Source organism: Choloepus didactylus, chromosome 5 (assembly GCF_015220235.1).
Source record: "Choloepus didactylus isolate mChoDid1 chromosome 5, mChoDid1.pri, whole genome shotgun sequence".
NCBI classification, from domain to species: Eukaryota; Metazoa; Chordata; class Mammalia; order Pilosa; family Megalonychidae; genus Choloepus; species Choloepus didactylus.
This window is the reverse complement of record NC_051311.1, coordinates 164,223,546-164,236,552: the sequence shown is the minus strand read 5'-3', so window position 1 is coordinate 164,236,552 and position 13,007 is coordinate 164,223,546. Positions and strand designations below refer to the sequence as shown.

The 13,007-nt window shown below is 55.5% G+C and overlaps 1 protein-coding gene across 3 annotated transcripts; it reads left to right on the top strand.

The window, feature by feature from the left end:
* Positions 1–1,667: 1,667 nt before the first annotated feature.
* On the top strand, positions 1,668–10,700 carry POLM (DNA polymerase mu). 3 transcript variants are annotated; one of them, XM_037837235.1, is made up of 11 exons: positions 1,670–2,108; positions 4,090–4,273; positions 5,025–5,123; positions 5,255–5,425; positions 5,931–6,002; positions 8,116–8,236; positions 9,329–9,503; positions 9,656–9,758; positions 9,851–10,096; positions 10,191–10,274; positions 10,473–10,700. In XM_037837235.1, exons 1-11 carry the CDS (start codon positions 1,915–1,917, stop codon positions 10,557–10,559), a joined length of 1,536 nt encoding a protein of 511 aa, XP_037693163.1. In that variant the 5' UTR covers positions 1,670–1,914; the 3' UTR covers positions 10,560–10,700. The 3 variants fall into 3 exon arrangements, with proteins under 3 accessions (XP_037693162.1, XP_037693163.1, XP_037693161.1); XM_037837233.1 differs by having other exon boundaries at positions 1,676–2,108; positions 9,371–9,503; XM_037837234.1 differs by lacking the exon at positions 5,025–5,123 and having other exon boundaries at positions 1,668–2,108.
* The last annotated feature ends 2,307 nt before the right edge of the window (positions 10,701–13,007 follow it).

The following is a 13,007-nucleotide window of genomic DNA, read 5'->3' as shown; positions in this document are numbered from 1 at the left end:
CACGTCTTTATTCTTAATACAAAAGTGATACCTGCACTTATTCAAAGCCCAGGCCTTACTGAATCATATAATGTATAAAGTGAAGGTTCCTGATAAGCCCTCCAACCCCATCCTGTAATCATTTAACAGTCTGGAAAAGTATTTTTCCTGATTTATTTTTCCATAAGCATTATGTAAAAAAATGCATATATATTATATATATATTTTATATATATTTTATATATATTTTTACAAAACTGGTATCAAACTCAATACCCTTGTAGCAACATGATTATTAACTTAGCATATTTTTCCACTCGTATATATGTTCTCATTCTTCAAAAATATTTACACGATAATACATGACTTCCTCCCCTCCTAAACGTTTCACATAACAAAATATAGGGATTCAACAGGAGGAAATCTTCCTTTACTACCCTCTCCCGCTCAATATGTTACCAATTTGGTGTTTATTCTTCCATTATCTTTCCTAGAACTTTGTTTACTTCAAAGACATCCTGCTCTCCAGTTGTATGCATGTACCATAATTACCAGAACCCCATCCCCGGCCTTTTCCACTGTTTCCAATTTGCTATGTAACTATCCTTACAATCCTGGATATATTTTTGTGACCATTTCTGTGAGATAAATTCTCGGCAAATGAATTGCTGGATTAAAGCATGTGATTTTGTTTTCATTTTGTTAGAGAGCGTTGCCAAACTGGCTTAGAGAAAGCCCACCTCACTCCCCCCTAGCAAATTGTCAATTCCTTCACTCCTTCAACATGTGCGATCAATTGTTTAAATCGTTTGCTAATCTGACAGGTGAAGATAATCTCTGAGTCTGCACTTCCCTAATGATTCCACAAATGGGGCCATCTGGTCATAATTCTATTGGCTAGTACTTCTATGTTCTCCGCCAATTTTTCTACTGGATCATAGTCTTTTTCTTATCTGTTGCCAATTTTGTGTTTACAGGAATTAATCTCAAAATGCATCCCGGATACTTTTTCCTGGTTTGTCTTTTGACTTTAATTTTTTTATAGAGACATTTTAAGTTTGTACGAGGCCAAGTCTGTTATTCTTCTCCTTCAGGGTTTCCAAGTTTATTGCCATACTTGGATTACAAAAACATGCCTCGACTTTTTTTCCAGTACATCTTTGGTTTCTTTTTAAGACTGAAATATTTGACCCATCTGGAATTTATTTTGGTGCTAAGGAGGGAGGGAGGGCGCCCACTTCCATCCTTCCAAAGGGCCGGCCCAGTTGTCCCCAGGCCATTTTAGGGACAACCCTTTCCCCGTGTGATGAGAAGCAGCCCCTCCTTCCGCACAGCCCTGTTCCCGGGAAGCGTCTGGGCTCTGCGATCTGCTCCGTCCCGCCCTCACCGTTGTCGGCTCACCGGGAAATCGATGTGGGGGTCCCCGCCTGCGTGCCCCCCCCGCCGCCCGGGTTAGCCACGAGCCCCAGGAACCAAGCCGCCCCCAGAGCCTGCCCACCCTTCCCGGCAATCGGCGGGATGGGACGGGGCTTTCCGCGAAGGTCATTTAAATAGAAGGCGCGTCCCTGCTGTTATTTGCATAGAGGCGGGGCCTCCGGTACACCCCTGCCGGTAGGAGAGCCCCGGACCTCCGCGGGCCCAGCTAGGCGACCTCATTTGCATGGGGCGGGGCTTCGCCTCACATAAGTGGAGACCCGAGCCACTGCCTCGTCTTGCTTTTCGTCTGGGCTCCGGACTTCGTCCTTCCGGCTTCCGTCCTTCGTGCTTCCGGCTTCTGCCCGCTTCCCTCCGGCTTCCGCCCGCTTCCTTCCGACTTCCGCCCGCTTCCTTCTGGCCTCCATCCGCCGTCCTTCCGGCTTCCGTCCGCCTTCCTTCCGGCTTCTGCCCGCTTCCTTCCGGCTTCCGCCCGCTTCTCTGCCGGCCCCAAGGCGGGTCATGGCCCAGGTGCCCCCCAGGCGGCGGCGAGCTCCGGTCGGGTCCTCTGGCGGGGCTGCCCCCTCCGCGCCGGCCTCGGCGCGCTTCCCCGGCGTCGCCATCTACCTGGCAGAGCCACGTATGGGCCGCAGTCGTCGGGCTTTCCTCACCCGCCTGGCGCGCTCCAAAGGCTTCAGCGTCCTGGACGCCTACAGGTGCGCACGGCCCGGGTGCGACCCTGGCCGCGGGGTGGTCGCGAAGTCCCTGGACTTGAGCAGCCTCCCCAGCCACCCGTCATGGCCCTCAGAGGGGGTCGCGTCCCCGAGGCGGCGAGAGGGGCGTGTCTTCATAGTGTGGTGAGAAAGGACCAAGGATGAGAAATAGCCCGGGGACGGAATTTTGCAGCCGTCCTACCACTTTCACATGATTGTTTCATTTGATTCCCACATAACTCCGAGACCTTTTTTTATTTTAAATTTTTTTACAGTTTTGCAATACTTTTTTCTTAAGGTAGTATAAACGTTTTCTTAGGCGCTAATATCTTCCCTACTATGATTTTAGAGCTGCCTAATATTATCCTACTGTATTAGAGGGTTAGTTTACCTTGCTTTGTTTCCTTATCAAACATTAAACTCGTTCCGATTTTTCCGTACCTACATCAACAAAGCTATGAGAAATACCCTTTTAGCTATATTTTATAAGGTATTTAATTCCTTAGAATAAATGCTGTGAAGTAGAATTGCCCCGTGCTGCCCCACTGCCCTCTGAGATGATCAGTTTTCACTGATGCGGAAGTGAGAGTTTCAGTTTTCCTACACATTGGTCATCAATAATTTTGCTATCAATTTCTTTAAATTTTTTGCTTATCTCACCATATCTTGTTGGTTTTGCATTCCTCCAGTTATTAACGAGGTTTGATTTTTTTTCCTCAAGTTTTTTTCTATTCTGATCATACTCTTTTTGTGAATGCTGTGTCTCTTGCCCAGTTTTATACTAGGTTACCTACTTTCTATCACACGAAGGGATCTCTGTACACGTAAGGGTGTCAGACCCCTTGTCACTGGTCACAAATATTTTTTTCCAGTTTGAGCTTTTCAATATTTTCTTCTTTCTTTCTTTTTGGTGAGTCTTCTTTACAACTGAAAATATTGAGACCTGGAGATGTGAAATGACTTGCACACCCACAGCTGATTGAGGTGGAAGGGCATCTGAGGTTTTTGGGTTCCAAGTCAGTCCTACCACTTCATAATCACCTTCCTCTGAGCCTCGTTTTCTTCCTGAAAGGGTACTGTGAGCAATTAGGAGAGGCTGTTTTCCAGGATAACTGAGAATCAAATGAGGCTTTGTAGAGGGCCATGCTGATGTAATGGGGGATTTTAACTAGTATTATTATTTGCTAATAGTCTTGACCAAGGCCTCGCTTGCCCTGTGAACCAGACTGACCTCTCTGGAGGTCTCCTCTCGGCAGGGCTGACACAGTGATGTGAGTGAAGACCTCCTATAGGGAGGGCATCGAGGGTAGTAAGAAGTGGCTGCAGAGGCAATAGCTGTCATTGATGGGGCTGGGGTTCCTATAGGTTAGAAGCTGGGAGGGCAAAGGAATCAGGGGCCAGTCTCTACAGCATTTATGTGACCTTTTCATTTGTTCTTAAACATTCCCAAGAGCCAGTCCTGTGCCAGACCCATGCAGAGAGGAGGACAATAGCTATTATGGCCACATGGAATCTTGTGTGCGAGGCACTGTCTAGGTCCTTTGGCTTATGAGCTCATTTAATCTTTACCACAACCTTGCTAGGAAGGTCTGTTTTCCAACAGGGGAAACAAAGTGTAGAGAAGCAACTTGCCCAGGGCCACACAGTGTGTGTCAGCACTGTAGTTCAAACCCAAGGCAAGTGCCTGAAGCATGGCACTTAGATGAAGACCTGGTCCTGGCCCCTAAGAAGCTCCTGCTCTGGGATGGAGAGAGAGGGTGACAGTGCCCAGCATTGGGCTGAGTGCCATGGGTCTGGGGTTTCCATCTGCCTGGCAATGGAGCTGGGAAGGCTTTCTGGAGAAGGTGACGATTGGAGAATGAATAAGTGCTCACCAGGCAGAGGCATCACCAAGAGCCAAAGCATAGGGTGCAGGGCAGAATGGGAAAGACGGCAGGGCCACAGGAGGGCTTGGATACTCACCCTCCTCCCTGCTGTGGTCCAGCCCTGAGGTGACGCATGTGGTGATGGAGCAGACCTCTGCGGCCGAAGCAGCTGCTTGGCAGGAGCGCAAGGCAGCCTCAGCTCCCGCGGGGTGGACCCGCCCTGTCCTGCTGGACGTGAGCTGGTTCACCGAGAGCATGGCAGTCGGGCAGCCGGTGCCCATGGAGCGCCGGCACCACCTGGAGGTGAGCATGGTATGGATTAGGCGTGTGGCCACAGAGAACTGCCTGTGCAGGCTGTGGGTCACTTGGGATAAGAGCAAGCTCTTCGTGTCCTCAGACAAGGGAGCAGTGTGGGCTGCTGGAGGGGCTGGGCTGGCTCCCATTTTCTCCACTGGTGCACTCTGGAGCTCCACTGTTAGCATCATCAGGCCTTTCTTCTTTGCTAAGGGATGAGACTGTGACCCCCAGTGAGATGACCCTGGGGTCGGCAGGAGCAGCCCGAGCTTAGGATACTTTGAGACCCATGGCTGTACTTTGAGGCCTGGGGTTTCTGGATACAGCAGAGTGGAGGGAGGTGTGTGTGTGCGCAGGACCAGGCTGCCCACATTCAAATCCTGGCTCTGCCTGTAGGCTGTGAAGTGTGGGCACATTCCCTGACCTCTGCGAGACAGTGATGTTGAGAGCTCTGTGTGCACAGGGCAGGAAGGAGTTAGGGGGCTGCATCCCACATGGCATTTGCAGCAGCGAGAAATGTTCTCAGTGGGCATTAGTGGTTATCGTGGCTGCTGCTGCTCTAGCCCTCTCCGCAGGGCAGCACCTCCTTCTGCCCCAGCAGTTTGATTGCTCTCTCAAGGTCTGCTCACTGTGGGCTGTGGGCCCCAGCAAACCTTAGGGTAGCTGCCCAGAAAAGCCCAGGCTCCCATCCTGCCTGCCACCCTGGCCATCATGGACGTCCCCCATGGCCTCACAGTGACCCATACATGCCCACCCACAGGTGGCTGAGCCCAGGAAGAGGGCTCCAAGCCCAGCCCGGATGCTACCCTATGCCTGCCAGCGCCCCACGCCCCTCACTCACCACAATGCCAGCCTCTCAGTGAGTCTGTCCCACTTGGCCTCTCCACTTCTGCCCCCTCCCAGCCTTGGGGGTGGGGATGTGGGCATAGGTGGATGGTAGGCACAGGGTAGGAGCCCCTCCTGCCCCTTACCAAGGGCCGCTCCCCGCAGGAAGCTCTGGAGACACTGGCAGAGGCGGCAGGCTTTGAGGGCAGTGAGGGCCGCCTCCTCTCCTTCTGCCGGGCTGCCTCGGTGCTCAAGGCCCTGCCCAGCCCCGTCACAACCCTGAGCCAGCTGCAGGGCCTTCCCCACTTTGGAAACCACTCCTCCAGGGTCGTCCAGGTGAGCACTTGCCACACCGAGCAGGGCCCAGCTGTGAAAGGGTCTGCACTGAATGGGAGTGGGTAGGTGTGTGGGTGGGAGGCCCGGGGGCCTGGTGACAAAGAGGCTGGGTCATGGGGGTTCAGAACCCAGGTGCAGAGGTGGGCAGACGAGGGCGCTGGGGATGCCCTCCGGGTGGCCAGCAGGACTGATGTGAAGAGCTGGAGGGGCTGGCAGTGGTGCTAGCCTTGGCACTGTCATCCCCCAGCCCATCTGCCCAGGACTGAGGCGAGTGCATCTTGGACATGAGGGCCTCTTTTCAAAATGCAAAGTGTCTGGGGACCCACCCCGTTAAGTTGTCCTTTTGTACATATTTACTGGTGCCCCCAGTCTCCACTGCCAGGTGCCCCTGTCCTCTGGCAAGGGGGAGCCTGCAGCCTCACCCCAACTTTCCTGTCTCCCCATCAGGCTGCCTGGTCCTGGGCTTGCCCACTGGCCCAGAGCCCCGTGTGTTCTTCCCCCGCAGGAGATGCTGGAGCACGGAGCATGCAAGGAGGTGGAGAGAGTGCGGCGCTCGGAGAGATACCAGACCATGAAGGTGGGTGTGTGCAGGCAGGGCTGGGTCCTGGCAGCTGCCCTCCTGGCCCAGTGGGCCCCTCCAGGGCCCCCGTGTTGGCAGACAGCCCCACAGGCTCCTGGGACACAGTGCGGTCCGTGTGGGGTACAGGGAGCACCCTCTGCAGAGGGGTCCGAGAAGGTCTCAGCGAGTGGGGAAGTTGAGGGGAGCTTGTTTTGAGCACAGGAACTTTTCTAGATCACTCAGCACCATATGTTCTTATTGGATTATTTCTAATGGAATATTGCCAACTATGTTACATGTTCTGGCCTCTTAAATGCACACTGAACAAAATGTAGCCTTTTCTTGGGAGCCCCGGGGGTAGTCGCGCTTGCAGGGCTGTTTTCCTGGCGCTGGGTTCTGCCGCCTTGGTGCTCCTCGTGTGACCTCTCATGCTGTCAGGCTGTCTTTACGCACACCTCCCCCTCGCCTTTCACTTCAGTTGGTGCAGACCGGGAAGTACCGTCTGCGTGCTGCTGAATGCTGTGCTGTCTCGGCCGCGGCTGCTCTGCCACCCTCTGGCCCCCTGGTTTTGTAGCTGGAGGTTGCCAGAGGCGTGACCTCTAGATTGGTGAATGATGGTTTCCCTGGAAGGGCAGGGCCATCGGTGCAGAGGGAGGTGGCACAGGACATCCCTCGGGGTCCATGGGGAGGGCCTCCAAGAGGGAACACATGAGCCATTCATGATGGGGAGGAAGGTGGGACCTCTGGGCTGGGCCATGGCTGTGAGTTGGGGGCAAGGGTTCTGACCCACTGTGTGGAGTGGAGCGCCCACCCCAAGGAGTAGACATGGGCCTGAGATGGAAGGAGACAACCTTGGAGCTGGGGGAGGATGTGCCCGGGTCAGCAAGCAGGTCCCTGTCAGAGCCAGACAGGGAGACGTCAGAGGCATCCTGGGCACCCCAAGCCCAGGAGGCATCGAGCCTGGCAGGAAAGGCTGTTACTAGTTAGGAGTTTATTTTTATAAACAGCACCATTGGGCTAGTTTCATTAGAAAATTGTAAGTCAGGATTCTCTTGGTTGCAAGTAACAGGGACTCGACTCAAATTGTTGGCTCAGGGAATTCAAGAAAAGGCAGGGAGCTGCAGCCCCCAGAAAGAGTTGCACTGTGGTTGGTCTTCAGGGAGAGCATTTGAAGGCCTTGAGGTTCCCAGACCTGCGTTTGTTCCCCCCCCCCCCCCAACACACACAAACCAGCCTCATCCCCATGGTAGGAGACGTGGCCCTAGGAGGTGCCCCCGACAGCGCCAGGGCTCACATGTCATAGCCTCCACCTGCTGTCGGGGAGGAACAGGGGACCTGAGTTCATGGGTGGGGTGTCCTCCTGCACCGGTCACACATCACTGGGACCAGGCCCAGGGCCCGCCTGTGTGTGGGTGGCTCGGGTGAGAGGTGGGCCCCAGCAGGCTGTTCCCACAGGCTTGGGCGCCTGCCAGCCCCACTGTGAGGTGCAGGCAGAGCCCCAGCTTCAGCACCTGGCCAGTGGGGGCATTTGTTAGTGCCCCTGTTCTTTGCTGCTGTTTGTTATGGAGGAGGATGATGGTCTTGAGCCCCAGCTCCTACTGGTTGGGGGAAGTGTGATGCTCTCCTGTGAGCTGAGGGACCGTTCTCTTGGTTTACTGGGGTGACTCTGGTTATGTTGGAATCATGGTGAGAGCGATGGGGAACAGCCTTTTATAGAGGAGGGGACTGAGGAGGGAAAGTCCTCCTGGCCTTTGGGCAGGTGGGTGGCAGAGCCCTGCATCCAGCCCCAGGCTCCCTGCCCCTCCAGCTGCTGTGAGCAGGTGTCCTCACCACATCTCCCCATAACCTGGGGTTTGAAATGCAGGCTCCAGGCCGGGCTCTTGGGCTTGGGTCCCCCTGGGTGTTCTGCTGTGTGGCCCTGGGCAGACTTTTTAAATTCACTGAACTGAAGTTCTTCTCCTACAATGTGCCAGTGATACAGCAAAGCTGCTGTGTGGCTCACCAAGGTGCGCACATGAGATCCTGTTGGGGCCAGGCCCGAGTGTCCTTGAACAGTGGTCAGCATCGGCAACGCCTTCTTGCCCGGAAAAGAGCTGCATCCTGACCACCCTGTGTCAATTCCTCCGCACAGCTCTTCACTCAGATCTTTGGGGTTGGAGTGAAGACTGCTGACCAGTGGTACCGGGAGGGGCTGCGAACCCTGGATGACCTGCGAGAGCAGCCCCAGAAGCTGACCCAGCAGCAGAAAGCAGGTGAGGCCTCCAGAGAGGGCTGGGCCCTGGGTCGGGCTTTTCACTCCCAATTCCAGGCTCAGCTCAACCCTGGGCACTGTGGGAAGGGTCTGTCCGGGTGCCCTGGGTCCCAGGTGCTCCTTCCCAGTGGGAGTCTAGACAGCCCACCCTGTATGTGGCGTGTGGGCCTGGGGCCCTGGTCCTCTTGACAGTGGCTGTGGGCCCGGGCTGCTGGCGGGGGCGGGGAGGGGGCCGTGTGGGGCTGGTGAGGCAGTACTGTGTGGTGGGAAGAATGTAGACTTTAGAGTTTCCCGGACCTGGGTTTGAGTCCTGTCTTTGCCACCTACTAGGTAGGTGACCGTGGCCCTGAAAGGTGATCTCCTTGGGCCTCAAGAACTTTTTCTGTAAAATGGGGGAAATAGTGGCAGTGTTAGAATCCCCTAAGCTACTGGGGGTGAAAGCCTGGCGTGTGGAAGGCATCTGCAGACTCGTCCCTCCTCCTGTGCTGCCCACCCTGGGGCCCTGCTTCCAGAGCTGCCCTGGGCCCTTCCAAACCTAGGAGGCCACCATTTGAACATCTTCCCTGGGGCTGGGGGAGAGTCGGGGGAGGCAGATGGTTGCTATTTCAAAGCCGTTTCGGGAGGAGAGGGCAGCTGGGCTCCTAGCAGCAGGAAGCTAGGCCCACAAAGAGCTGGTCTCTAGGGGAATGCTGCACCATGGTGAAAGTGGACACGGCATTTATTCCAAGCTCACTGCCAGGGACTCACACTTAGGTCTCTCTGGCTGAGCATGTGAGGGGCAGTGATTCTTGCATGACAGGGAAGAGATGGGGCCATAGGTGAGAGTGAGGTGCTTTCCTTTTACCACATCTGGGGAACTGAAGCATCAGCTGCATCACTCAGGGAACCCGGGTGACACCATCCTGCAGTTGTGGACGATGTCACCACTGGGGAAACTAGGTAAAGGGAACAAACTGAGGGGACTGCAATGATCTCAAAATAAAAGCTGACTTTTTAGAAGCAGAGTAGATACGGTGCGGTGCTCAGATTAGGCCCTATCCGTGACCCGGAGCCCCAGGCACGAGCTCTGCTGAGAGAACCGAGGGCTCGGCAGGTGGAGGTAGGCTCTGGAGAGTGAGGAGGCCGGTGTCTGCAGGGCTGCAGCACCATGAGGACCTGGCTGTCCCAGTGCAGCAGGAGGAGGCCCAGGCCCTGCAGCGGCTGGTGGAGGCGGCTGTGGGGCAAGCCCTGCCCGGCGCCACTGTCACGCTCACCGGTGGCTTTCGGAGGTAAGGCCTGCCCCAGCTCAACCCCAGAGCCCCTTGCCCAGTGAAGGGGGCTCTAAGGCAGGACACCCCTTCTCTGGGAGGGATTTAGGAGGAACCGGTGTCTCAGGGCCAGAGTGAGGGGCCATCTGCCCGAGTCATTCTTGCCCCCTCAGGGGGAAGTTGCAGGGCCACGACGTGGACTTCCTGCTCACTCACCCCCAGGAAGGCCGGGAGGCAGGGCTGCTGCCCAGGGTGATGCACCACCTGCAGAACCAGGTGAGCGGAGCAGCGGGGTGCTGGAGGGTGCTGGCGGCCCCCAGGCCCCTTGGGCAGGCTCCACACACCCCGGCTCCTTCCTCTCCCTGCAGGGCCTGGTGCTGTACCACCTCCACCAGCATAGCCACTTGGGGGACTCCACCTACAAGGCCCAGCAGAGCCACACCATGGACTGCTTTGAGAGGAATTTCTGCATTTTCCGCTTGCCGCTCCCCCCTGAGGCTGCTGTTGGGGGGCTCCAGAGACCCTGCCAGACCTGGAAGGCTGTGAGGGTAGACCTGGTGGTCACCCCCATCAGCCAGTTCCCCTTTGCCCTCCTTGGCTGGACCGGCTCCAAGGTAGGGCAGGTGCTGCTGAGGTGTGGGCTGGGGCCAGCGGCCATGGGCCAGGTCATGGCCGGTCTCCTCGACAGCAGCTGCTTTTTCTTGTCAGCATTTTGAGCGGGAGCTGCGCCGCTTCAGCCGGAGGGAGAAGGGGCTGTGTCTGAGCAGCCATTCACTGTTTGACCTCCAGCAGGTACATTGCCGGGTCTCAGGACCCCCAATCCCCAACCCATGGGTCCAAACCTGTGTCCACCCCTGGTCCAGGCCCCTCAAGAGTTTACCCCACTGTGGGGCCTCCCCCCGTGACAGCCTGATAGGCCCCGGCACCCTCCATGGGGCCAGGGCTGGATGTGAGCCCACACCAGGACCCCCTGCCCTGCTCCCATCGCAGGAGAAGTTCCTCCCGGCAGCTTCAGAGGAAGACATCTTCAGACACCTGGGCCTCAAATACCTTCCCCCGGAGCAGAGGAATGCCTGACCCTGCCCACTGGCCTTCACCCACTGCCTGCCCTCTTCTCGGGAAATGGGGGCGCAGGTCAGGGAGCCACCCCCTCCGGACGCCTTGGCTGCTGAGGGTCTCCAGGCAGATGATGTGCTGCTGTCCCTGTGTCCCCACCCCAGAATGGAGGGCCGAGTCCAGGGCACACAGGCCATGCCTGCCTCTGCTGAGCAACGTGGAATGAAAACAAGCACAAGAAATTAAAGACAGGTCTACTTTCTGAACGTGCTGCTGGTGCTGGGTGTGGCTAGGGCATGGCATGGTGGGGTGTGGTGGGGCCCTTAGTTCAGCTTTTCACCTGTTGAACGTTTGGGTCATTTCCAAGGTTTGGTGTGGCTGGGGTGTGGCCGGTGGCACTCCCTGCCCACCTGTCAGCTGAACCCTGGTGAGTGTGCTCCAGGGCGTGGGCGAGGGGTGTTGGGGGCCCAGGCTGTGGGGAAGGGCATGTGGCCTCATGCCCAAGTCCACCCCTGGCATCCTGGCTGTGTGGCCATGGGCTGCTCCTGGCCAACTCTGCCTGGTGCATCCTAGATGTTACAGAAGGTGCACATGCTGCTGGCTTCACAGTTATCGGTTGATAACTGGTAAACACCAGCTGCCAACATGACTGTTCAGTGGCCAGCATCAGAGCTGTGACGTGGGCGTTGTGGTCCCTGGGCTCTAGCAGTGTGCTGTGGGAGGGAGAGGCCCAGGGGATGACAGTTTGGGGGAAGAGGACTTCCCCAAATAGTGGAGCCACAGCTTGCCTGTCCTTCTGTTCCTCCTTGCCTGCAGCTTCCTCGCCAGGCTGCCTATGTCTGCCTTCCCCCACCAGAGTTTCTCTTTTGTGCCATCTAAGGCAGGTCAGATTGTGTCACTCCTTACCCAGTGTCCTCCACGGGTTCTCTTCTCACCCAGTGACAGCCCGTGTCCTCCTGGCGGCCCTGTCACCTCATCTCCCATGCTCTCCCGTCTCAGTCACTCTGTGGCCACACCAGGCAATTCCCTGCCTCGCTGGCCTGGGCCCGCTGTGCCCCGGATGTCCACGTGGCCAGCTGCCTCACCTCCAAGTCTAATTGAACATCGTCTCCCCTAGGCAAAGGCACCGAGGCGGCCTGACCCTTGACCTCCTCGTGGATCTGTACCTCCCCAGGTGTGCTCCAGCCCCTTCCGCCCTGGCTGTGCCACCCACCCAGAATGTCCCCACCCTAGGTACCGCAGGGACTGAAAAGTCTGGTGAGTACTTCCCTGGCCCCTTACCACATTAAAAGGTGCTTTAAAATCAACATGCAGCCAAGTAGACCCTCTTTTTAGGGTAGTTGTATGAGTTTTGACACTGCCATGAGAACACAGAATGGTGCCATTGCCCCGAACACTCCCTCAGGCTGACCCTTTGTGGTCACCCGCCCCCCCCACCCCCAACCCAGTCATCTGTTTGTTTTCTGGCCCTATAGTTTGGCCTTTTCCAGAAAGCCACAAAAATAGAACCAGTTTACATGTAACCTTTGGGGCTGGCCTTGTTCGCTGCTGCATAAATGCATTTGAGCTTCCTCCATGTCGTCCCTCTTGATTGCTGAGTCGTGAGTCCTCACAAGCGACTCTTCTTGGCCCACTACATGTCCAAACATTGCACCAGAGACTTGTCCAGACTTTAGTGTGGACCTCCATGGGTGGACCCCTGAGCCTTCCTGAGCTCTGACCTAATAGGAGGTAATGCTGCTAAACCCCAGAATAAACTTCTCAGAATGACTGTACCACTGCCTGACCCCCCACCAAAAGCCCATCACCAGTTCCCTCTCAGCAATATTCCAGTTCCCATTTCCCTTCCCTCCTGTGCCCTGCAAAAAATCGAGCTACCTCTGTGCTAATCGGAGTCGAGACCAGCCACTGCTGGCTTCCCTTCTCCCTGCTGCCCGGACAGAATCATGTCTGTCCTGTCACTTCAGCTGCTGCCTGTTGCTATTCTTTGACATCTACCACAGTGTGTTTAGCCATTCACCCACTGAACATCTGGGTTGTTTCCAGGTTTTGACATGCATGTTCAGGTTTTTGGGTGGATGTAAGTTTTCATTTATCTAGGGTAAATACCTAGGTGTGGGGCTGCTGGGGCATATGGTAAGTGCATGTTTCCACTTCACAGGCAAGTGCCAAATTGTTTTCCAGGGTACCTGAATCATTTTGCATTCCTACCAGCTGGGTATGAGAGTTCTAGTTACTCTGCATCCTTGTTAGCACTTTTTATTTAGGCCCTTCTAAGAGATGTGTAGTGGCAGTTCACTGTGGTTTTACAATTTTTTTAAAATAAAGTTTTATTCACACACCGTACAATCCATCCAAAGTGTACGATCAGTGGCTCTTGGCATAGTCACAGAGTTGTGTTTTCATCACCACAGTCAATTTGAGAACAGTCTCATTGCTCCAAAAAGACAAATCCCATAACTTTTTACC